This window comes from Lactuca sativa, chromosome 9 (assembly GCF_002870075.4).
Source record: "Lactuca sativa cultivar Salinas chromosome 9, Lsat_Salinas_v11, whole genome shotgun sequence".
NCBI classification, from domain to species: Eukaryota; Viridiplantae; Streptophyta; class Magnoliopsida; order Asterales; family Asteraceae; genus Lactuca; species Lactuca sativa.
This window is the reverse complement of record NC_056631.2, coordinates 75809608-75832229: the sequence shown is the minus strand read 5'-3', so window position 1 is coordinate 75832229 and position 22622 is coordinate 75809608. Positions and strand designations below refer to the sequence as shown.

Sequence of the window (22622 nt, the reverse complement as noted above, 5' to 3'; positions counted from 1 at the left end):
TAGAGTGTTTTAGCCTTATTGTATTTATAGTTGTATATCTTACATGGTTTGATATACTTAGTTCACTATAAACAATGTTCTGATACCAATCTATCACACCCCCAAACCAGGATGGCAGAAACGTCTGAGGGTGGATAACTTCATGAACAGTATCACAACATATTGAATAATAGCGATCAAAGCAACACAACCATCATCATTATAATTGGGAAAGTTACATTGTATCCAAATATTGTTTGTTTTTATACCAATTACATTATGACAAAAGTGAATAGTGTGACGTCGTAGCGTCCTATCCTCAAAATCTTGTGATTACCTGCTTAACGAGTTCATAAGAGTTTTGTATGTGAAAAATCTGCAACGTTTCCTTGTAAAATGATAGTGAATGATTACAGAAAATCCAATATTTTCTTAAAATGAGTTGTAGTCTTAAAAACCCTAAGACCAAAAGTATTCCTATATGTGAAAATAGTATTATGTAGTTTTATTCTTGTATAAAACCATTTAAACATATGTTAGCCCCGTAAACCAAATGTATTGTTAATATCCCATGTGAGTTATTACAACCATGCTAAAACCGTAGTTGGGCTGTTGTGACGTTCTTCAGGCGTTGGAATGTTAGAAAATTATCACCCCAGACCTGTCGGTCTAGCTGTAGCTAATAGCTTAGGTGCAGGATTGTCAGTCTCGTATAGATCTATACACAAGTGTCACGCTCTCTTACCGAGATTCTAGTTATAATTCAGGACTTTAGTGTGTACTCTGGTAGGTACGATGAAGACTATATCTAATAAAATTGTATCAAAAGGTTTATGTATAATGTAATGAAAACCCTTTTGTAAGTGGAAATAATACATTTCCATAGTAATTACATAATGTAAAATAATTATACCTTTAAATAATTATTTGTTCGCCCCAAAATGGTAAGATAGTGTTAATGACCCATAAACTACACCCATTATAGTTTATCATTAATGTTTTGTTGTGTGTGTGTGTATAAGTTAACATGTTTAGATGTTTTAAAAGATTATATCATATAATTTACATCTAACACAAGTATAAGAACATTTAGTATGATAAAGCCAAATTTTCTAGTTTTTGTTTTTTTTTTAACGTTACTAACCGGTAAAAATTTAGGTTGTAAACCTTGTAAAGTTTATATTTACCTTTTTATGGAGGTTAAGTCAAGCTAACCTTTTTTGTTTAAAACAACATATTTTAGGTCAAAACTCACAAAAATGGTGTCATAACCTAGTCATGACCATTTTTGCTAGAAAAACTCGTATAGTGTTCTTAAAAACATAGTTTTAGTAGTTTTGTTTTTATGACCCTCTTTATATGGCATATTTATACTCATTTTTCATAGTTTTTCATTTTAAACAACACACCACATATAAATGTTCATGTAACTAGGTAATAACATTATTTCATGTAAATAACACTTTACACAACATAAAGAAGAAGCATACATAACAACTTGTGTTATTATACAAGTTTACTTGTATTCCCCACCCCCCCCCCCCCCCCCCGCCCCGCCCCTAAAACTTGGAAAAATCGAAAAAGAAGGGATGTGAACTCACATTGAGTGGATTTCTTAATGGATAAAGAGGTGAAGTTGAAGGTTTTCAAGGTTAGAACACTTGAAGATGCTTGAAGAATACTTGAAGATGGAATTATCCTATGGATATTAACACATGTTAATGTCTGTAACTGTGACAAAACTAGTATATTTTTGTGTAGAATCACTAGATTAGTGAAGAAAATCTTACCAAAAATCTAAGAACCAATTTTAGGGCATTATCATTAAAAGAACTTGAGTTGTTCTTGGAGAAGAAGTTGAAGAAAAAAGAATGAAGAAGAGTGAAGAATATGGAGTGAGGGGTATGGGGGACAAGGATTTGACTAAGTCTGTTTTGTCTTATGATTAGTGTAATTGTACGTAAGAATGTTAGGCTAAGGTGGGGGGAAACATTGTTTCTAGTGATTTTAGAAAGAAAAAAAAGTCAAACTTTTATAAACTTTACATTTTTTTATAAAAATAGTGATATTTTTATAAAGGAATATGGTATAAATGGTGCATAAATATTTAATTTGAATTATAAAAATTAAAATTATTATAAAAATCATTATTATCAAAAATAATAATACGTTACATGAAAGTTAGGTTGAATCCTTAAATTCTTTCCGTTACAAGCTGGGTGTTTAGGCCGGGTATAGAATTTGTCGCATTTGGTGATGAATTCACCAAAAATTTATATATTTAGCATTTGTTATGAATTTGTCATGTAGTATTAGGTTTATGAACTCCACTACATTGAGTTACGAATATTATTTATACCTAAATAATATATAATTGAGTTATCGAGTTGTTACGTTACTAACCCTAATTAGGGTTTATATTCGATAATTGGCAACCGGAGAGGTACTTTGTATTATAAATTGTCAATAGTGCATTAGAAACATTAGGGAATATGACATTTCTCCTAAAATTCTAATACAAGTTAAGTTGACCTGGTTGACTTTTGTTGACTTTGTTTTGACCAAAATTGATGGTTATCACACAACGGACTTTTGTTGAACGCAGTTTAATGGCAGGAAAAATATCGGGTGCAATATTAAATTATAAAATTACATGTAAAAGAACTTTATTTGATGATATTTACTTTTCAGGGAGGTCGACTACGGTGCTCAACCCCTATGCTGAAATGGTGCTTCATGAAAGGATGCAAAAGTCTATTTGGTGGCAAGCAACAAAGATCCCGCCAGAGATCCCGTCTCCATTCCCATCCTACATTTGTCGAGTTTTTTATTTTAAAAAAACTTGTGTTGTAGATTTGAACCGTCATAGATGTTCATGTGGGAAATGACGTAGTCTGGATATAGCGTGTGGTCATGCTATTGCGACATCACATCATTTGAACATCCATGAATTACTTGATATGATTCAGATATATTACCAAGATGATGTGTTTTAGATTGCCTACCAGACACAAATTGTGCACCATCTTCCCCCTCTATCAGAATGAGAAATATCAGACCCTTTGATGGATGTTTTATTGCCAATGCAATTGCAATTAATTATGTTTGTAATTGATTGGCATTGTCTAATGGAAAATATTATTATTTCCATAATATTTGTTACATAACAAACAAGAAAACATTACATGTTACATAGATTAAGTTACATAAACTTGGTTGATGAACATAAAGCTTAGAAGTTGTCCACAACAATTCCAAAAAAAATCCAACTACAAATTAACGTTATCTTTTGTTTTGTCAAGCCAACAGATAAACTTAGACTATGGTCCCTGAAAATTTAATATCAAACACATGATGTATATTAATATTAATTCAAAGAAAAATAATGAAAGGATAACCCACATAACTCTTTAGGATAAGCGTAAAAAAGTCGTCCAGTGTTATTTCTAGTCGTTGATGTCCTTATAAAACCTTGAGAGCCACAATCGTAGTATGTCATTTCTTTGGATTATAAGAAATTAATCTTTACTAGTAAATTTAACAAGGTAAAGAGTTTGTACGTTTGAATTCCTTTATATAATAGCATTTACTATTTCGGAAACAAATTTTGGAGCCACATTCCGAAATTGCTATTTTGGACCATGGTTTCCGGAACAGTAATTGTCATAGATTCCTGACATATAGTTTGCACCATGTGTTGTCATTCGTAACAGTAATTGTTATAGATTCCTGAATATGTGGTCATTTCGAACAGTAAATGTCATAGATTTCTGACACTATTTCGGACCTTCATTTCGGAACCACATTCCAGAGCCACATTCTGGAGCTGCATTCCGGATTTGCTATTTCGGCCCCTCATTCTAGACATTGCTTTTCAACCTTAAAATGCACCTATCATGCATACTCAACGTAGAAAAAAAAATTGGAATGAGTTCATCTCTCGATGGTGTTTGACATTGTGAAGAAGAAGATTGTTATGTTTGTTCAGATAATAACCCGTTTCCGTAAGGCCCAGATTTCCCACTCCCAAATAAAATTCCTGATGACATTTTCCAAGCTATGTAGGTTGCTGAAGAAGTAAACAAAAAGGACTCTAAAAGAAGTCACCCACTAAATCAACGTGCAGACGATCTAGCAGAACAAGTAAATGAAAAAGAAAATGGGTTTCTAAAGTTTTGAAAGAAGTGAAACAAGCTAAGAAGTTGGTTGACGATGCAAATGCGGAGATTGATAAACTTCATGCAAAATGGGAGCTTTTAACAAATGTTGTTAGAATTAGAGAATATTTTATCAACTGCGAACGAAATATGTATCCCTTATAATTTTCTAATTTTTGGAAACCAATCTAAATATGTATTAGGATTTATAATGCTCTTTGCAATAATGTTAAGAGTAAATTACTAAAATCGTCCCTATGGTTTGGTCAAAATTGCACGTTTGGTCCCTAACTTTTCTTTTGTACTCGGATCGTCGTTTGATTTTGTTGCGTTTTTCGTCCCTTGCATACATAAAGTTAGGGACAAAATATGCAATTTTGACCAAACCATAGGGACGAAAAATGCAACAAAATCAAACCAAAGGGACAATCCGGGTGCAAAATAAAAGTTAGGGACCAAACGTGCAATTTGAATCAAACCATAGGGACGATTTCAGTAATTTACTCTAATGTTAATAAAAAAAATTGTCATTTTAGATAATCATACCATTCCTTTTATAAAATTTAGTTTCAAAAGACATTACAATATCCATATTTAAAATTAGATTACATTTCTGGCTGATAACTAGGAACCTGCATCCAATGCAAACTAGTCGTGTTTACATGATTTTCAAACAATTTCATGTAGGTTTCAGTTAGTTTCAACCCATTATCAGTCAACTCGACTCGATCTTTTATGATGAGTTGTCTCACGTGTTTCTTCGATGATGTCCATTGTGTTCGCAAATTGTCATATATCTTCAGACATGGTAATGAGGAGCATTTTCATGTTATACGGTACTACTTTTATCCGCTCCTCAGCCGTTGAAGGTAGTGATGGGATTTCCAATATTACCATTTATTGTTTCACACGTTGATAATCACAAATCATTTCTAATGCGGTCATATCAACAAGATGTCGTTGCCCTTCTTCAAAACGTGGTATATCATATTCTATAGGAAACTCATCGTCATCGTTCGAGTCATTAGATCTTGGAGACTGAAAGTAAAATATATCTAAATTATATTAATATACTCATTTAAAACCAACGTGCATAAAAGTATTTACTAATAATAAAATCAACTTAATGAAACATATCCATAACAAAAAAAACAAAACAAAAAAATAAATAAATAACCATAATTGCAACTAGTCTATCATACCAGGTTTTTCTGCACTTGCTCTGTCCCATCTTTCGAAGTTCTATTTGATTTCAATTTAAGTTTTAACAACTTTTCTGATTTATTTCTTAATTTTACAGGTGTCTTTGTTGGTTTATTTTTTATTTTATTTTGTAACTCAACGTCTTGGTTTTTATGTACAAAAACAAAATTTCAACAACATTTTAAACCACTACCGTAGAAATAAATTAAAATTATAAATTTTTGTTTTTCGATTTTACCTTTATCGGACGCAATTCTAAAAGCTCATTTAATGAAATACAACTTCGTCGTCCGTAAAACTCACTAACGCAATCTCGTATTTGGACTAACATGGGTTATTAAACAATATTTAGAAAAAAAAATGATAAGCATAGTTATTCTGGATTGATATTCTGTAACATCAATCTGGAATAGTTAATCGGGTTCCAGACCACGTTCTTTGTATTCCAAACTTACAATATCATTATGTAATCCCTGCAATACGTACTTTCGGACTAAAACAAGCAATCTGAAACACACTACAAGGTACTTACATGAGATTAATACACATATAATGACAAAAATATTTATTAAAAAAAAAAGATAATCTTGGGATCGATCATAGTATTCCGGATTCGTTCCTCGTATTTCGGACCATTCTAAAATGCGTAAATCCTTTTATAAAATCAAATGCAAAGAAACTTAAAACTTACTTGGTTTGACGAATCCATGCTGAAAATTAGGTCCGAAATATGGATAGATCGTGCTTCGGATTTGCAAATTCTAGAACGCGTATTCCGGATTTTTTGTGTGTTGGACCCATATATATACCATTGGGCTACAGTATTGGGTTTTGGCCGGTTTTAGGGTCCGGAATAACCCATTCCGGACCTAGTGGTTATTATTCAAAAGAAAAAATTATATTTTAAAAAAACACCCAAGAAATGGTTAGATTACTCAATTTCCCTTTTATTTTTCTTTTATTATGAAAAGGATTTTAATTAGTAATGCATTGGTGGGCATGGAAATGAATTCAAAACTTCTACTTGAATCCCAAGGTCGAAACCTTTCTTTCGTTACTTTATTCCAAAATTCACAAACATGTTGTATGTGGCCAATTTTCGTGTTGTAACCCTTTTAGTTTGTTAATGCTAAGTAATCACGAAGATTTTAACAAACTGATTAAGAATTACGTTCTTGACAAATTCTTTGTGAGCCTTTAATGGTCAATAAACTAATTGAGTTGTCTAAAGTGATGAAAAAAAAAAGGCTTTTGATTCTTTAAACCGAGGGTATATTGACTTGGTTATGGACTCGATGAGATTCTCCTACAAATAGAGAAGACGAATTAAAACCACTTTACATTGTGCTCATTCTTCTGTTATAGTCAACATGTCATCCCTTGAAGAACTTAAGATCTCAAAGGATCTTTGCCAACATGATCTTTATATCCCTTTCTGTTTACTCTCACTATGTAGCGTCTTAATGTTTCAATCATCGAGGCTAAGCAACAACGAATCATCAAAGGTGTGAATGTAGCTATTGGTGATTTCGGAATTTCTCACATTATTTTTTTGCAGACAGTGCAATCTTTATGGTTGAATACGTATAAATTTGTGATTTGATATGTTTGGGCCAAATACCCTTTGGTTTGAATGAAGCCTTACTTGCAAAATGGCATTTGTGTTTTTCAATAAAATCGTTTTCTATGTTGGACAAAGTTTAACAAGATGCAATAAATTCGTTCACATCGCCACTACCGCCTGTTTTTGGTAAAAAAAATTCAGAAAAAACACTGGTTGAGGGACCTGACAAGCATAATAATTTAAAAATTTTGTACATGTAAACTAATAAAACTCATTACTGCCTTCATGAATCATAATTACATGGAGTCCATCTCAACTCCTTTTGCTACAAATCTCATTTCTCACCTTCAATTTCTTCCAACAAAAAAAAAAAAAAACATCAACTGAATTCAACAAACAATCTACCAAAAACAGATGCGAGTGGTTGCATTTGCATTGCGATTATTTCAATAGTGTATCCTATCATCAAAAACAAAAACAAAAACAAGCACCACCTCCAAAAGATTATCCAGATTCATAATCCAAAAAACCCCACAAGATCAAAAACAAAACAAAGCAAAAATAAAAAAACTAGTATGATATGGATATGGAATCGTTTTTCTTTCTTACCTTGAATTTCGGACAGAAGACCCACTCGTAAAACTGGAACCTCCGGCTAATCAATAATATTTTTAATAAAATGTCTCACTCTGTTGTGTTGTGGTTAATAAAAAGCTGCACATATTGTTGTTCCTTCCGTATAACCATCAATCAATCAAAATCAATCAACCTAACCTCACTTCACTTCTCCCCCTGTCCCTCCTAATTAACACCACCTTTCTGTTTTGGAATATACTTTGTCTTCACCCCTCCTCCTCCTTTCTCACCCTTCATTACAAACTTTCCTTTCACTTTCACTTTCACATTATTCGTATTATTAATACTTGTATTATTATTATTCATATTATTATTGCTTGAACTCTCACTATTCTCGCCAGGTGGCTCCTCTCTTGATGATGATAAAGATAAAATCAACTTCGAATGCTCCCCTGATATCGCCTCCTTCCATCCTACATTACATATTATTATTATTATTATTTACTAAATATATCACCACTAATTTAACTTACTTTTTATATATATATATATATATATATATATATATAGAGAGAGAGAGAGAGAGAGAGAGAGGGCGTACTTTGCGCAAGAAAAGCTTTTGCAGCATCAAGAGAGAAGAGCTTTGCTTCGGGCTCATTTCCACCGTCACTGTCATCGTTTGACTGACACGTAGGCGGAGTTTGACTTTGACCATTCTCACCTTTTACTTTACTATCTCCGGATACACCTCTTGACTCATGACGTGGCCTCCAAATTTTGACAGTGGAACGTTCCCTGCCAGCCTGGACGTTGTTCTTTTTGACTTCTGTATTTCCATTTTCTTGACCTTGACCTGGACTTCTAACTGTCACAGATATGGAACCAATCATAAGCTGACTACAGTTGCTCTGGCTCTGGCTCTGGCTCTGACTGGTTGCGTCGTTTTGTACTCTAGACTTCACAACTTCCACCCCTCCATTTTCTGGTTTTGGCTTTTTCGTCCATATTTTACTAGTATTGACAACATTAGCCCTTTGTTCTCTATGCTTATTATGTGTCTGTTCCCTTTTGGATCCGTAAAACCCGTTTCGACCGCCTTTTTGTGATTTCGGGACCTGCCATCGAGCCACCATCTGATGCAAATCGTTCCCGTGCACCTTTTGGTGCTCCGTGGGGTCCACTACATTCAGATCTTCTTCTTCTTCTTCTTCTTCTTCTACATTGTTTGAAAACTGAACAATGACATCATCATCATCATCATCATCATCTGGAGAAAATGAATCAACTTCCGCGCAAGTTGGAGAGCTGGATGTTTCTGTGGATGGAGTTGTTGTTTCAAATAAATCCGGTTTGACTTCGTTTGACTGATCTTTCGCTCTTTGTTCCTTTTGTCTTAGCTTTCTTTGTTTTTTCCTTTCCAAAATCTCCGCTTGCCTACATTATAATAATAATAATAAAAGTCAAATTAAGAAAACTGTTAAAAAATGAATACTGCATAAATGCATAATACATACCTCCTTTGAGCAGCTTCTTCTTCCTCAACAAGTAACTTTTGGCATCTTAATGCTTCAGCATCCTTGTCTGCAAGCCATGCTTTGACCTGTATGTGTGTAAAGTTTTCTATTTATTATTATGGCTTACAATATATTTTATTAAATTAAATAAGACAAAAAAAAAATACCAATTTTTGTTCGAAAAGAAAGCTGGTGGCAGCAATTAGGTTTTTGATTTCAAGCCCAATTTTACCAGCTTCTCCATCAAAGACGAATTTTTGTAATGATTCAGCTGTTCCAGCACTTAGAAATGTTGTCTCACTGGCATCATTTAGGATGCTGAATAATTCTTGGGAGGAAACTGGAAGTCTAGAAGTAGAAGGTCTACCTTGGATTATGTCCTATAAGTTATAATGTATAAGTGATTACAAAATGTTAATAATAAATAAAAAAAAAAAAAATTCATTTAGAGTTAAAAGATGTTAAAAATAAGATGTGATTGATTACTTACCACAAGCATAGAGCCAGCTTTGACATAAATTTGTGGGAGAGATAGAAAGATTGGCTTGCGGAGATTTGCTATAATGTTTCTTATTATTGAAGACCCTGGAACTTCCTAAAATGGAAATGGGTTTTATTAATTATTTAACTACTTTGATAACACAGTTTATAATTAACTGATTAATTAATTATTTATAAAATTTAAAGAATGAATGAATTAGAAAAGAGAAAGTACCTCCAGGTTAACATCCTTGAAAGACATGATTTCCTTAGCTTCATCGAATGAGAGCTACATAAGACACAATAATAATGAGCACAAAAAAAAACTTTCCAAATATAAATAAAAAATTTGAGTCTTACCTTGTCCCAAAATGCCCCCAATAAATCCCTATACTTCTGGGACTCCTATATAATGAAAGTAGAGACAGGTGTATTTAAGTATTTAGTATTAACAAACAATATCTACATATATGTATAAGAAAAGATAGTAGCAACTAGTTTAAACTTTAAAGATGCATGAAATTGAATTTAAATTTATAATAAAGATATAATAAAACCTTATGGAACTTTAAAGAGCGACGATGAACTCGTATATGTCTTCGATAATTGACAGGTGAACAGAATTCACGGGCACATTTCTCACATTTCTGCATCTGAATCTTCATAGGAGCCAACAAGGGCCAACCAGGGAGATCTACACAAAAAGGTTAAGAGTTAGATTTAGGGGCATATTTGTCATTTTTCTTTCATGCAGATAATGGTGGAAGATAAGAAGATTTGTGAATACCTTGTTGATCCAAAGCATGAAGTAACTGTATCCACTGCACAGGGCTATCCCCAGTTCTTGAAAATGAAAATGAAGGTTCTTTTCCAACTGCTTGTTTGATGAAGGTATCCAATGAATCGCTTCCTTCCTCTGCTTTCATTGCATCTGCAGAACTGGTGCCCAAAAGTTTTGCAACTGGCATCTATATTCACATGAGTTTAGCATTAGCATATACATATTGACATAATAATGTTGACATCAGTTAAAGAATCATCCATTAACCATTGGCATTTGATTAACCCCCTCAATGTAATTGTATTGTGAACACATGCAACACTCATAGACACAATACTAACCACATTTCACATGCTGCTTATACTTAAAGTTCCAAAGATATCATGTCATATGTACTCTGATTATATGGATAACTACAATAATACACATTCCAAGCCTTTTTCAGGTAAATCCACCACCATGACCAATAAAGTACAGGAAAAAAGAGAAGAAACAGAATTGACAAAATAAGTCATATTGGGTGAGAAATTGTAAATTCCAACCAGGTATTCTATGGAATCATAAGGTCTGTCACATTGTAAGCCAAGAGTCAAGAGTGCCCATTCTCACCCCCCCCCCCCCCCCAAAAAAAAAAAAAAAAAAAGTTACTACATCATGATAACAATCTGAATGGCATTATATGCCAATTTTCCAAGCACCATTGAGGGCACAGATTAAACTAAAATCATATATTGTTATGCACGAAATGTACTACTACATAATACAGATTCAATAATGATGTCAGCAAAAAGGAACCCTAATTACAATGCTGAACCGAACTCCCAATTACTAACCTAAAAAACACAAGATCCATATTCTTACGTAATTATGTATGATGTACAGAAAAGATAAACATTAGTTATAATTAATGGAGCTTGCTAGAGAGTAAAAGGCCACGCAGCAATCCAACAAGTACATATTTCTACAAAATTCAATAAGACATTCCATCATACTTTCGTCATTGCCAAAATTTTGTATAAAGTTGAAGAGACATCAATCGGCGATAACAGAAAATCGGCATACCGTGCATACATAAAAAGAAAAAAGAAAGAATCCGCAATGCTAAGACATTGATTAGATCATAGGAAACAGATTAATTTTAAGTGTCAAGAGACTCCCATAGAAGATCAAACGAGAAGTATCCGAATCAAATTACAATATATATGTTAGGGTTATAATCATGTGATTTATGATTAGCACGAACGTAGTGAAAGAGCTTGACGCACCAGTGTGAGACCGAAGGAGTTAAGAGATCGCCGTAGATCGGATAAGTGGAGGAGATCACCGGAAAGACGGCGATATGATTGCGAAAACCGGTGAAATTGATGTGTGCGAAGCTGGCGAGGAATGAGAGAAGCAGTCGGCGAAACAGAGAACGAAAGAGAGAGAGTGAATTAAAAGAAAAAGGAGCCGGGGAAAATCCTTTATATATATACGGTCAAACCGGAAACCCTTTGAGTAAGAAAACCGGAAAATAAAAATAAAAACCGAAAAATAATTGAAAGGGAAAAGTATGGTGGTGGTCGAGGAGGTTGGGAGAAATATCAAAATGATATTTTTTGTTCCTTAAATAATGTATCTCTTTTACAAAATTCATTTATAATTTACTTTTTGTTGATAGATTTAATATTATTATTATTCATTTAAATTAACATGACCATCAAATGAAATGCATAATGTATATTTGTACATTGTACATTAGACAAATTTGTTTCTAAATCTCTATAGATTTTTGGACATAAATGTAAATATATGTGGAGTCAAGTTTGTTTCTTTAAATGACTCTTATGAGATATGGAAGACTCCAACATATATAGTCATATATAAGACGTGTTGCACCGATAAGAGATACACTAATAGTTCTTCTCAGAGTCGAATATTTGATGAGGATAGACGTGGATGTGTTAAGTCACACGGGTGCGAGATGTATAACCCAGATTTGTCTTCCTAAAATAGCCCTATGGAAAAATGTAACATTTTAGTTCTAATTATTTTATCTCACTTATTAATTGGGGTTTTATAATCCATAAGAAAGTAGAAGGATGGGACGAAGATGGAAGTCATTTATCGCATTTACTGAAAATTTTGAAAATCTGGAATTTATTGGAAGGGACGCGGGGCGCACCTTAAAACGTGTGGTGCGCCTCCGGCCCATGTGGGCCGAACGTGTTTTGATGGTTTTAAGGTTATATAAGGTGCATTAACTCCAAGTACATGTCATTTCTCAGCCTCCATTAACGTGTGGTGCGCCTCCAGCCCGTGTGGGCCGAACGTGTTTTGATGGTTTTAATGTGTTTCTAGCCTTCTTTGAGTGTTATGAGCTTATCCTCTCTCCTTGAACCATTTTTGGTGCTAATTTAAAGAGTTTTGGTGAAGGAATCAAGAAAGGTGATCCTTGGGAGTTTGAAGCTTGAAGATCCTTGCATTCTCCGTACTTCTGGACCTTTGTAAGTTGCAAAGATCCTTGCTTTATTGCATTTTACCATTGGCTCTAAGAGGTTTTGGTGTTTTAGTCCACTTTTATGGTGTATTGGTCCCTTCATGGCTTGATCTATGGAGTTTGGAAAACTCTATGGTCTTTGGATCATTTTACTTTTCACACTTAACCTTTTGGGTGGATCTTTGAGTGCTTGCATGCTATCTTTTGTTTCATGTATAAGAAAAATTAAATCTTAGACATTTTAGAGATTAGGGTTTTAGATCTAGTTTGTTTGGGAGGTTTTAATGGATAAAGTTGGATACTTTATCCATTCAGACATCAAGGAGATCCGTATTTGAATGTTAGAGATTTGGACCTAATGGTTTAAGTCGAAATATATGAGTTAGACAAGGTAGGACGCGACGCAGTTTTGGGTTTTTCTGGACGTGTCTGATTTTTTAGCTAAATACCGATTATTTTTGTCTAGTAGTGGGCACAGTGCGCCCAATAGAAGGTGTGGCGCGCCTGTTGACTAGTGGGTTGACTTTTTGACTTTTGGCTAAGTTTGACCTTGGGTCAAACTTCGGGGTTAGGGCTTTAGAATAAGGTGTGACCTATATTTTATGCCTAGGTGGTTCGTTAGACCAACCTTTGCGATTATTCACGCGTAACTGGGATTTTCAAATTCTACGAGGTGAGTCTTCTCACTATACTATGTAGTATGCTAAGTGTTATTGTATGCTAGATTGTCTTTGTGACTTTTATATGAAAGATTATGGGGAACCATAGCAATTATATGATAGACTAGGGGGTGCATAACAGTTGTATAAAAGACGATGGTGGAACCATATCAAAAAAGAGTTCAAGAGGAGTGCAGCAACGAAACTGATTGTATGACTATGGGGGACCATAACATTCACATGGGCTGAAATATACCCTTATGGCGAGGCCCATTGTTATGTGATGTATATGACCTTTTATGGAACTCACTAAGGTTTATGCTTTAAGTTGGGGAATAAATGTTTTTAGGTATTTTTTGGATCGTGAGAATGCATACGCATCCAACGTAAAAATATACAAGCCATCACTTACCATCAATCGCTTTACATTCTGAAGTTTATTATTGGTTATTTGGTTCCTTTATTCATTGATTAATTATGATTATTTATTGAACTTTTCTCGTTATTTTCGTATAACGACTTATTAGGATTATACATTGAATATATTTGTATGAATCGGAAACCTTATCTTTTATTGAATTTTATTTTAATGCCTGAATATAATTTTCAAAATACATTAGTTTGTCAATAAAATAAGTATGTCTTAACTTAAGAGTTTGGATTTTTCAATTACATTTTAGTTGTTTTCCTTTAAAGAAAAAATAACATCAAAATGTTCGAATAAATATTGTTGCATTTAATTGTTATGAAATTTTGAGGTTTTAAAGCACGTGGACAAAGTTAATTATGAGTGCAACAAACTATAAATGTTGGATGGGGTCTTTGGAATATTTTTCTTTATTATAGTTTTACAATCAGAATCAATCAATTATTTTCATTACAGCTTTTTAGAATTACTTGTCGTATATCTCTCTATTTTTTATTACCTTTTACCATAAACATAACAAATTTAAATCGGGTTCTACGAAGGTTAGCACATCCTATATATTATACCCTGTCAATTGCTGTTATAAAGGGTTTTTGAATGTAACCAAAATATATAAATAATTATCAAATAAATGGGCAAAATTCAATATTAACCAAGTCTAATCAAGGTCAAGTCATCTTATGTGGTCTACTTTTTATAAAATTAAGCATTGAAAAAAAGACAATGGCTAAAGTATTAGTATACAAGCCATCTCTTAACAATAAGCTCTTCTATACGAATTACGAAATTTGCTTTATAGCATTTTTTAACACATGAATTAGATGGCGTTTGCACATACTTTTTATATTTAAAAACGTTAATTTTAAATGTGCGATGCATCAAATATGTATAAAGCTAATTATATATTTGTGTTCATTTTAAACCATATAAGAGGTTTTAAATGCATTTCATGCCGAACACATTAATCCAGTGAAAAGCATGATTTGTTTTACAAATTTGTATCGTAGATAACTTAACCTCAACGTCATTTAACGTCATTTCACATCTCATGTCTTTCTATTGTTAATTCGTTAGTATATGTTTTTCATTTAAAACATTTGTAACATAAGTTTATTAAATTTACAAACACATATAATGATTATGTAATTATATAGCCCAAAATACTATGTTTGTATAAATTTATAATGTCCTTAAATACTTGTAACATTAGTTTATAAAATTTACAAACACATATAATGATTATCTAATTATATAGCCCAAAATAATTATTCAATTGTGGATCATTATGTTATAAAGTATTGAAAATCATAGGTGAATCTTCTAACATATTACTATATAACCATATAACCATATTATTTAAGTAGATATTCACATATGAATCATGAATCATTAGTTTGAGAAAATTGCAATGATAAACTGCCACTAACCTCAAAGTTTTCTATATTCATGCTTGTCTGATGTATATACCACTACCAAAAAATATAGATTTTAGACAAGGCTAAATCTCTCGTTAATCCATTAAAAATACAGATTAGCAATGAATTAGCAATGTAAATTTATAGTTAGTATATATTGGTGGCTAATAATTTTAGCAACTTAACATGTCATTTCACGATGAAAATATTTGTTGTTAATCTGACATATTTTATCGCTCAAACAACTTTGAAACCAAGTTTAAACAACCAAAAAGCAACATATTTGTAAATGATTAGCAGCAGATCCTAAGTGATGCAATAACACTAGATGTATTGTGTGGTGGATTGATGTCGATTATTTGGAGTCGTATTACTGATGGAATAGTGATGGACTTTAATTATAAAACGTTTTATAGTCTGTTGCTACTTTAATTATAAAAAGCAACATATTTGTAAACGTTTTAATGTCGATTATTTCAATACTTTCATGCACCACAGAAAAATGTAATTATATCAATATCAATATCAATAATAAATATTGTTTATGTAATTATATCTATATCAATATCAATATCAATAATAAACATTGTTGGTGCATTTGCCTAAAGGGTGTGCAAGTTTTTGAGTGATTTCAAAAACTTTTGGCATTTAAAAAACTCAAACTAAAGAAAAAAATTTGTTCGAACTCCAAGCTTTTATTTTTAATTTTTTTAGAAGGCTCATAGTCTAAAAGTTACTTCAAAATAGCTTTGGGAACTATTAATTTTTACAAACTTTTGACTTTTCGTTTTTATGTAATTTTACACTTTTAAAAGCTTTCGTCTAGTTTCCAAACACTTATACACAAATAAAAGTTATAGCTCTCGTCTCTCAGCTAATTTTGTTAAACACGTCCAATATCTCTTTGTTTTAACTATGATCAAATCAAAACCTGAGATACGTCTATTTCTAACAAAACCATGTAATGGGTCGATCAAATTAGGAAAAGAAAATCATCATCCAATCATACTTCAAAGAATAACTAAAAGATCCTCAAAATAGTAAGTGTTGCATTTGATATGTAAAGTATTGCATTTTCCTGAAAAGTGTTGCATTTGGACATAAAAGCTAATCACATCATTAATCTGGATAATTACATTTACTATATACTGGCGAAATATTTAAGAGGATATTTTTACAAATATACTATACCTCATAAAATCTATTTCTATTTTCTAAGATATTAGATTTTTTTTATAGAAATGTTATTTACTGTGATTTTGTTTTTTATAAAGTGTTTGTCGGTGAAATATTTATTCTACAAATCAAAAGCTCTTTTAAAAGGTTTGTTATTTATTTTATGATGTTTTGTAAAAAAAATCATAAAAAGTCTTTTAAGGCATTTTATTTTATTTTATAAACATCTAAGTTTTTTTAAGACTAATTTATGAAAAAAAAAATATATTAAAAAATGACAAATTAAATAATGAAGTTTTAAATTGAACATTTTAGATAGGTGAATATTAATTTTTTTTATGATTGAATTAGTTAAATTTAAAAAAAAAAAAAAAAAGCTAACCTTTTAAAGTATTTTTCCAAAAAAAATATAGAAATGACTCGTATATTCATCGAAAATGCAGGTAAACCTTCATGGTCTGCGATTCATCATTTGGCTTGCGATATCATAAAAAATTTAAAATAAAATATAAGTTTGAACTTTATCAATTTTGCATGATGAAATCTTCATTGGCATTTTCTTTGCTCAATCTACGATTTCCTTTCCTCAATCGCATTTGATATCTTCTCTTCAACTCATATTGTATGAGTGCTTAATGTATAATGTTAAATAGTAGATGCTTATGTAGTTATAGGCTTGTAGGCTCAGCCCATAAAAAATTCACAGTCCATAAGTGTAAATTACAGCCCATTATGGCCTAATCGCAGTTCAATAAGTGACTTAGTAGCCTCGAGACATTTCTAAACTTTTTGGTTATTTTTTTTTTTAAAATAATTATATAATTAAGCTAAATTTGTCGTCTTCTTTTTTTCTTAAAAAACTATTACAAGAACCATTATAAATGACATTTAAATAGCGGTTAAAGTTAGTAAAAAAAATGATATAACCATAACTTTAAGCCATACTACATGTCGACCATTTGAGATGCACTAAGATTTAACTAACTATTCTTTTAAAAAGAAGCGTGTAAATTAAGATTTAAATTATCTTTTATAGTTGAACGAAGTAGTAACTTTTCTTATCATTAGTATCTTTACGAAGAGATCCATTAAGCCTAAAAGAAGTCGAAAGAAACCAAAGCAAACCAACTAAAAAGAAAAAGAAATAAATTAAATATAAAATTATTACTGTAACTATACATATTTTTACATTGTGCTGCACAAATTATGCACAGTCAAAAGTCAAAGTCAAAAACTAGAAGGGTATTTTAGGAAATTTGTTGCCACTCTTGAATTGCATAGGAAAGAGCATGATTAGGTAGTAAGTCGCAGTGTTCAAGTTGAAGGTTAGTCATGGGTGAAGTCTTGTGGCCACTGTTCAACCACCCTTTTATTGCATCTTCTTCATATGTAAAACCATCTGCTGCTATGTATGGATCTTTCATCACTTCCTGCAAATCACCAACAAAATCCTTTAATGAATGCATATAATACTTTCATTCATCTGTACATTGCTATTTCTTGAGTTTAGGTACCTGAAAAATCGGGCATACAAAATAAGAGGGGATTTTGCGATGACACTCAGGCTCAACAGGTGCTACTGTAAATCGATCTTTCATTTGCTCAAATGTCTTCCAAATATCGTTCACAAGATTCGGCCTCTTCAATGGATTCTTCTCACAGCATCTCAAACTCAAATCAGCTAACTCATTCGCATGCTCAATTGGCCAATCCCCAGCCGATAAATCCAAAATCTCACCAAAATTCCCAAATTCCATCGCACATTTCGTGTCATTCACAACACTCGAAGCTGGCCTCCCTGTTAGCATTCTCAACAACACAACTCCGAATGAGTATACATCAGAAGAAGGAGTAAGCGTTCCGGATTCAACAAATTCAGGGTCGATGTAAGCAGAAACCTCGGGATCGTTAATTTTAGAGAAAACGAAACTGATTCCTAAGTCGCTTAGTTTGGATACGTGGTTTGAATCGAGAAGAACGTTGGTTGGGGTTACGTTTCCATGGATGATTTGAGGGTTATTGGAGTGGAGAAAAATTAGGGCAGAAGATATCTCTGAAGCGATTCGTATTCGTGTATGCCATGGAAGAGGTGGAGTTTTCGCTTTAGAATTAGAACTAATGATTCGATCCTCAAGGCTTCCATTTTCGAGGTACTCGTAAATCAACGACCTTGTTGCTGAACAAACTCCGATTAGGGTTACGATATTTGGATGTCTCGTTCTACTTAAAACCTCTGCCTACACAAAACCACAGGGACCCAAACTGTAATTTAGTATTCTTGTAAAAAAAATATCAAAACCTATAGGGACCAAAAGTGTAATTTACCTCATGTTCAAATTCTGCATCGCTTTGAGAACCAAGGGAAGGTAACATCTTTATCGCAACCCTTACATGGCGAAGAATACCTTTATAAACACTTCCATTTCTTCCTTCTCCGATCTTCAATGATTGATTGAAATCCTGAGTAGCTTCCATGATTTCCATGAACGAGGGTTTATAAAATTGTGCTTGTGACAAATTTGTTGTGGTGTCCTCTTTTATATATTTTGTAAGTCTCTTAATTTGTCTCCTTGCATTATCGACTTCATCTTGCAACTTGTCTCGACTTTCTTTGAAAGTGATTAACAGATTCACTGCTTGAATGATTCTCTCCTCCAACTCTTTTTCTGTATCACGTGCCTTTGAAATTCGGTCTTCAAGCTCTGGTTTTTGGTTTTTGCTTTTCTGAAGCTCCTTTATGAATTCATCTCTTTGGTTCTTCATTGTTTCTATTTCTTCAATTTGTTTCGACAGTTTAGCCTCCATTGCTTTTCTTTCTGTGATTTCCTCCATACATGTGTTTCCTGATGTTTCCGCCTACAACAAGGTTAAAAAGTTACTCTTAACAAACTATTTAATTCATGTTTTCTAAATATAAAGAAATTCAAATTCACCTTATGCAAAATGTCCTTAGCATCTTCTTCTGCCCTCCATCTTCTTATTGACTCTTCAAATGCCTTCTGCTTTGAGTTTTCAGCGTCTGTTTTAGCATACTCCAGTTTATCATGCAACTCAGAAGATGAAAGCTCTTGAGGTTTCTCCTGGAAAAAAAAAAACATTTTTAATATATATTTGTCCCAAAATGAATAAGCAAAATTTGAGGTATTATACCAGAAACATATCAGAAAGTGATCGAACCAATTGATCTTTTGTATCAACAATCATCAAATGATTTGAAGTTGAAGAGCTACACCCATTTTTCATTGAATTCTCCAAACACCGAATGGATTTCACTTCCACATCAGCATCAATTGCATGACGAAGTGTCAGCATTGTCTCTTCGCCAGCTGGCAAAGAGGATAATGCCTTCATACTCCTTGTATAGATGAGGTGGCCTTTGCAAGAAAACCATATTTGACACGTGGGTGGGGCATTTTGGCAAACATATATTGATTTATTAGACTTGAGCTCTGACATATCCCTGCAATCTTGAAGAATTTGGTTCATTAACAAAAAAACAAGATAAATTGATTACATTTATATATGTGTTTCTTTCTGACTTAATGCATATAGAAACTCATACTTTGAATACAGCTTCTCAGCTGCAGCTCCCATAACAAGCCACTTAATCCCATGTTGCTCTATAGTCTGCACAATACCTGTTTCAACGTTATCAGCTTCTATCCACACCTTACCTGCTTCCACCTACATAAATACCAAACTCCAAATGACTAAAATTTCTTCCATGGATGTTAAAAAGTTACAATATATCTTCAATTGTAATCCAATATGATAAAAATGAAGAAAATGAAGGAGGAGAAAGAGCAAAAACATTGAAAAATTACCCCAGCTTCATCAAGAATGAGGCGATACTGATTTAGGATTTTGTGCATCTTTTGCTTTTCAAGCTCTCGCCAAGCCTTAACCACCTGTTGTTTTAGACTACTTTCATAGAACTTGCCATCCACTGTAAAATTATGAACATTGGAAACAATCCGGATTATGTAATCGTGACAAAAACATTGCTAGGGCTCCAATCGATTGGCAATAGGTAGGATAATTCGCAAACTTCAAACCAAAATTAACTGACAAATTCATATATAAAGCAGCAGGAACAGCAGTGCGTGAAGTGAATGACTTACCGAGTGTGATTAACGGAGCAGGTTTATGAATATGAAGGAGACAAATCTTCATTCCAGCAAAGCACTGTAAAGCCCACAATATCAGCGATTTACTCTCCTTAACGTTCCTCCCCACCGCCACAATTGCGGTGTGTTCGACGTCGTTAAACTCTTCGATTGTCTCCTCGATCAATTCCACCTCACTCCCCATCGATTTTTGAAATTAGTAACGCTTTCAGAAACCCCAACCCAAAGACTATGGATACAGATTTTTACTTGGTTGAATCGAAGAGAATAGAAGTAAATATGGTACAATTTAGGGTAGTGGGGGACTACTGTGGATTATCGCCTATCGGTAGTGATAAAGGTTTCTTAATAGAGAGTATAATTACGTGTGAACAGATCAAAAGGTGCAGACAAGAACACGAACAATTACTGAGAAATTACAGCGCCATTGGCTTCACTTTCACTCCATAAATATTAAAATTCCTGTTGATTCTTTCGCTTTTTTTGAGTTCAATCTCAGTGGACTTGGCCATGGTGTTCTAGAGTCAATGGACTGTGCCAAGATACACATCATTGTCTGCCAGTTTTTCTAACCTAAAAATATGAGAATGTTATTTATGGAAGGTCATCCATCGTTGAAAATGTAACAAGTAAATATTTTATTCAAATTTAATAATATTAAAACTTAAAACTTAACGACTAGATTAATGTAATTTTATTCATATCAAATTCTATGTAAAATAATTTAGGATGTTAATAAAAAGGTTACTCTAGGCGACCAATAATATATAATTCCTTTTTAAGTTATTTATTTTTAATTATATTTAAGGGCAAACAAAGAAAAATATAACTATTTATTTACCAACATTCACAAAAACTTTTACATGTTGTTAATATACAAAAAAAAAATTCTTACATTTTGAGTTAGCTCTCACATTATCCATATATTTATTACTTTTTAGATTAGACAAAGAGACAACCTTACTTTTTCTTTTTTTTTTTCCATGTTAACATAAAAACAAAAAAGATAAATGTCATATCACAAAACAACGAGATCTTTGGTTTAATGTGAAAAGTAACTGACAATGTAAAAAAAAAAAAAATTGCATATGAATAAAATGTAAAAAAACTTCTGAATGTTGATAGAGAAAATGTTGTGCTTTTCCGTATTTTGTCAATTATTTAATAAGTCAATAAATTTATTATGCGTTATCGGTAGACCATTAAAATGGATATCAACCTGCTAAATTGATATTAATTCTTGTATGGCATCCATTGGGACATTCAATTAGGGGTGGCAACTCTCGACCCAACCCGTAACCCAATACTAACCAACCCGAAAATAGACGAGTTTGGGTTGAGATTTTTGACCCGCCAACCCACCAACCCATTTATTTCATGGGTTGGGTTGGGTTATCTGTTTGGGTTCACGGGTCGACCAGCCAACCCGTATATATATATATATATATATATATATATATATATATATATATATATATATATAAGAAATGATATATTTAATTATTAATGAAATTTGATTTCCATCCGGATTCGTAATATTCTGTATCATTGTATTAATTTCGTATTCGTATGTGACTAATCTGCATTTGCAGTTAAGAAAAAATACATGTCGTTATTTTCACGAGTCACGAACGAAGAACACATCCATTTTCTATGAATGTTTTCATTTATTCATTTTTATTTGGATGTTATTGACTTTATGAATTTATGTTGAAAACCCTTTTTTTATGTTAATTACTTTAATCATTTTATGATTTTTTTGTTGAAAAAACCTCATTTTTAAAATGTGTTGTTTATTTATTAAATGGGTTATATGGGTTGGGTTTGACCCGTTAACTTGAGAACCCGCGAACCCATATACTTAAACGGGTTATATGGGTTGGGTTGGGTTGGGTTGAGGTTTCCAACCCACCAACCCGTGACCCGCCAACCCGTCAACCCATATATTATATGGGTTGGGTTGAGTTTATGTTTTCTGACCCGCCAACTCGTGACCCACCAACCCGAACTCAACCCAATTGTCAGGCCTACATTCAATATGATAGAATCATTCTTTTAACTCTATTTGGTACAAAAATTATGTCC

At 32.7% G+C, this 22622-nt stretch overlaps 2 protein-coding genes across 4 annotated transcripts; both read right to left on the bottom strand.

Annotated features, from left to right (window-relative positions):
* Positions 1–7138: 7138 nt before the first annotated feature.
* Positions 7139–11771, bottom strand: LOC111918049 (uncharacterized). Its single transcript, XM_023913709.3, has 10 exons — positions 11520–11771; positions 10261–10441; positions 10031–10167; positions 9834–9878; positions 9709–9762; positions 9484–9588; positions 9161–9373; positions 8994–9079; positions 8081–8913; positions 7139–7952 (listed from the first exon to the last, which is right to left on the bottom strand). Exons 2-10 carry the CDS (start codon positions 10439–10441, stop codon positions 7705–7707), a joined length of 1902 nt encoding a protein of 633 aa, XP_023769477.1. The 5' UTR covers positions 11520–11771; the 3' UTR covers positions 7139–7704.
* A 5768-nt stretch (positions 11772–17539) lies between these two features.
* On the bottom strand, positions 17540–21102 carry LOC111918050 (U-box domain-containing protein 33). 3 transcript variants are annotated; one of them, XM_023913712.3, is made up of 8 exons: positions 20532–21102; positions 20235–20356; positions 19973–20094; positions 19588–19870; positions 19344–19490; positions 18736–19266; positions 17925–18647; positions 17540–17840 (listed from the first exon to the last, which is right to left on the bottom strand). In XM_023913712.3, exons 1-8 carry the CDS (start codon positions 20719–20721, stop codon positions 17658–17660), a joined length of 2301 nt encoding a protein of 766 aa, XP_023769480.1. In that variant the 5' UTR covers positions 20722–21102; the 3' UTR covers positions 17540–17657. The 3 variants fall into 3 exon arrangements, with proteins under 3 accessions (XP_023769480.1, XP_023769479.1, XP_023769481.1); XM_023913711.3 differs by having other exon boundaries at positions 19561–19870; positions 20532–21101; XM_023913713.2 differs by lacking the exon at positions 20532–21102 and having other exon boundaries at positions 19561–19877.
* Between the last annotated feature and the right edge of the window lie 1520 nt (positions 21103–22622).

What these genes read in the sequence shown, in the direction of transcription:
- LOC111918049 (XM_023913709.3), bottom strand. Translation starts at nt 10,441, where the DNA reads ATGCCAGTTGCAAAACTTTTGGGCACCAGTTCTGCAGATGCAATGAAA. An exon ending in TCATGCTTTGGATCAACAAG is followed by an intron (nt 10,168 to 10,260) that starts GTATTCACAAAT and finishes CTTTTTGTGTAG; the next exon opens with ATCTCCCTGGTTGGCCCTTG. An exon ending in TTCTTTTCGAACAAAAATTG is followed by an intron (nt 9,080 to 9,160) that starts GTATTTTTTTTT and finishes ACACACATACAG; the next exon opens with GTCAAAGCATGGCTTGCAGA.
- LOC111918050 (XM_023913711.3), bottom strand. Translation starts at nt 20,721, where the DNA reads ATGGGGAGTGAGGTGGAATTGATCGAGGAGACAATCGAAGAGTTTAAC. An exon ending in CACTTTCTGATATGTTTCTG is followed by an intron (nt 19,491 to 19,560) that starts GTATAATACCTC and finishes TTTTTTTTCCAG; the next exon opens with GAGAAACCTCAAGAGCTTTC. An exon ending in CTAAGGACATTTTGCATAAG is followed by an intron (nt 19,267 to 19,343) that starts GTGAATTTGAAT and finishes ACCTTGTTGTAG; the next exon opens with GCGGAAACATCAGGAAACAC.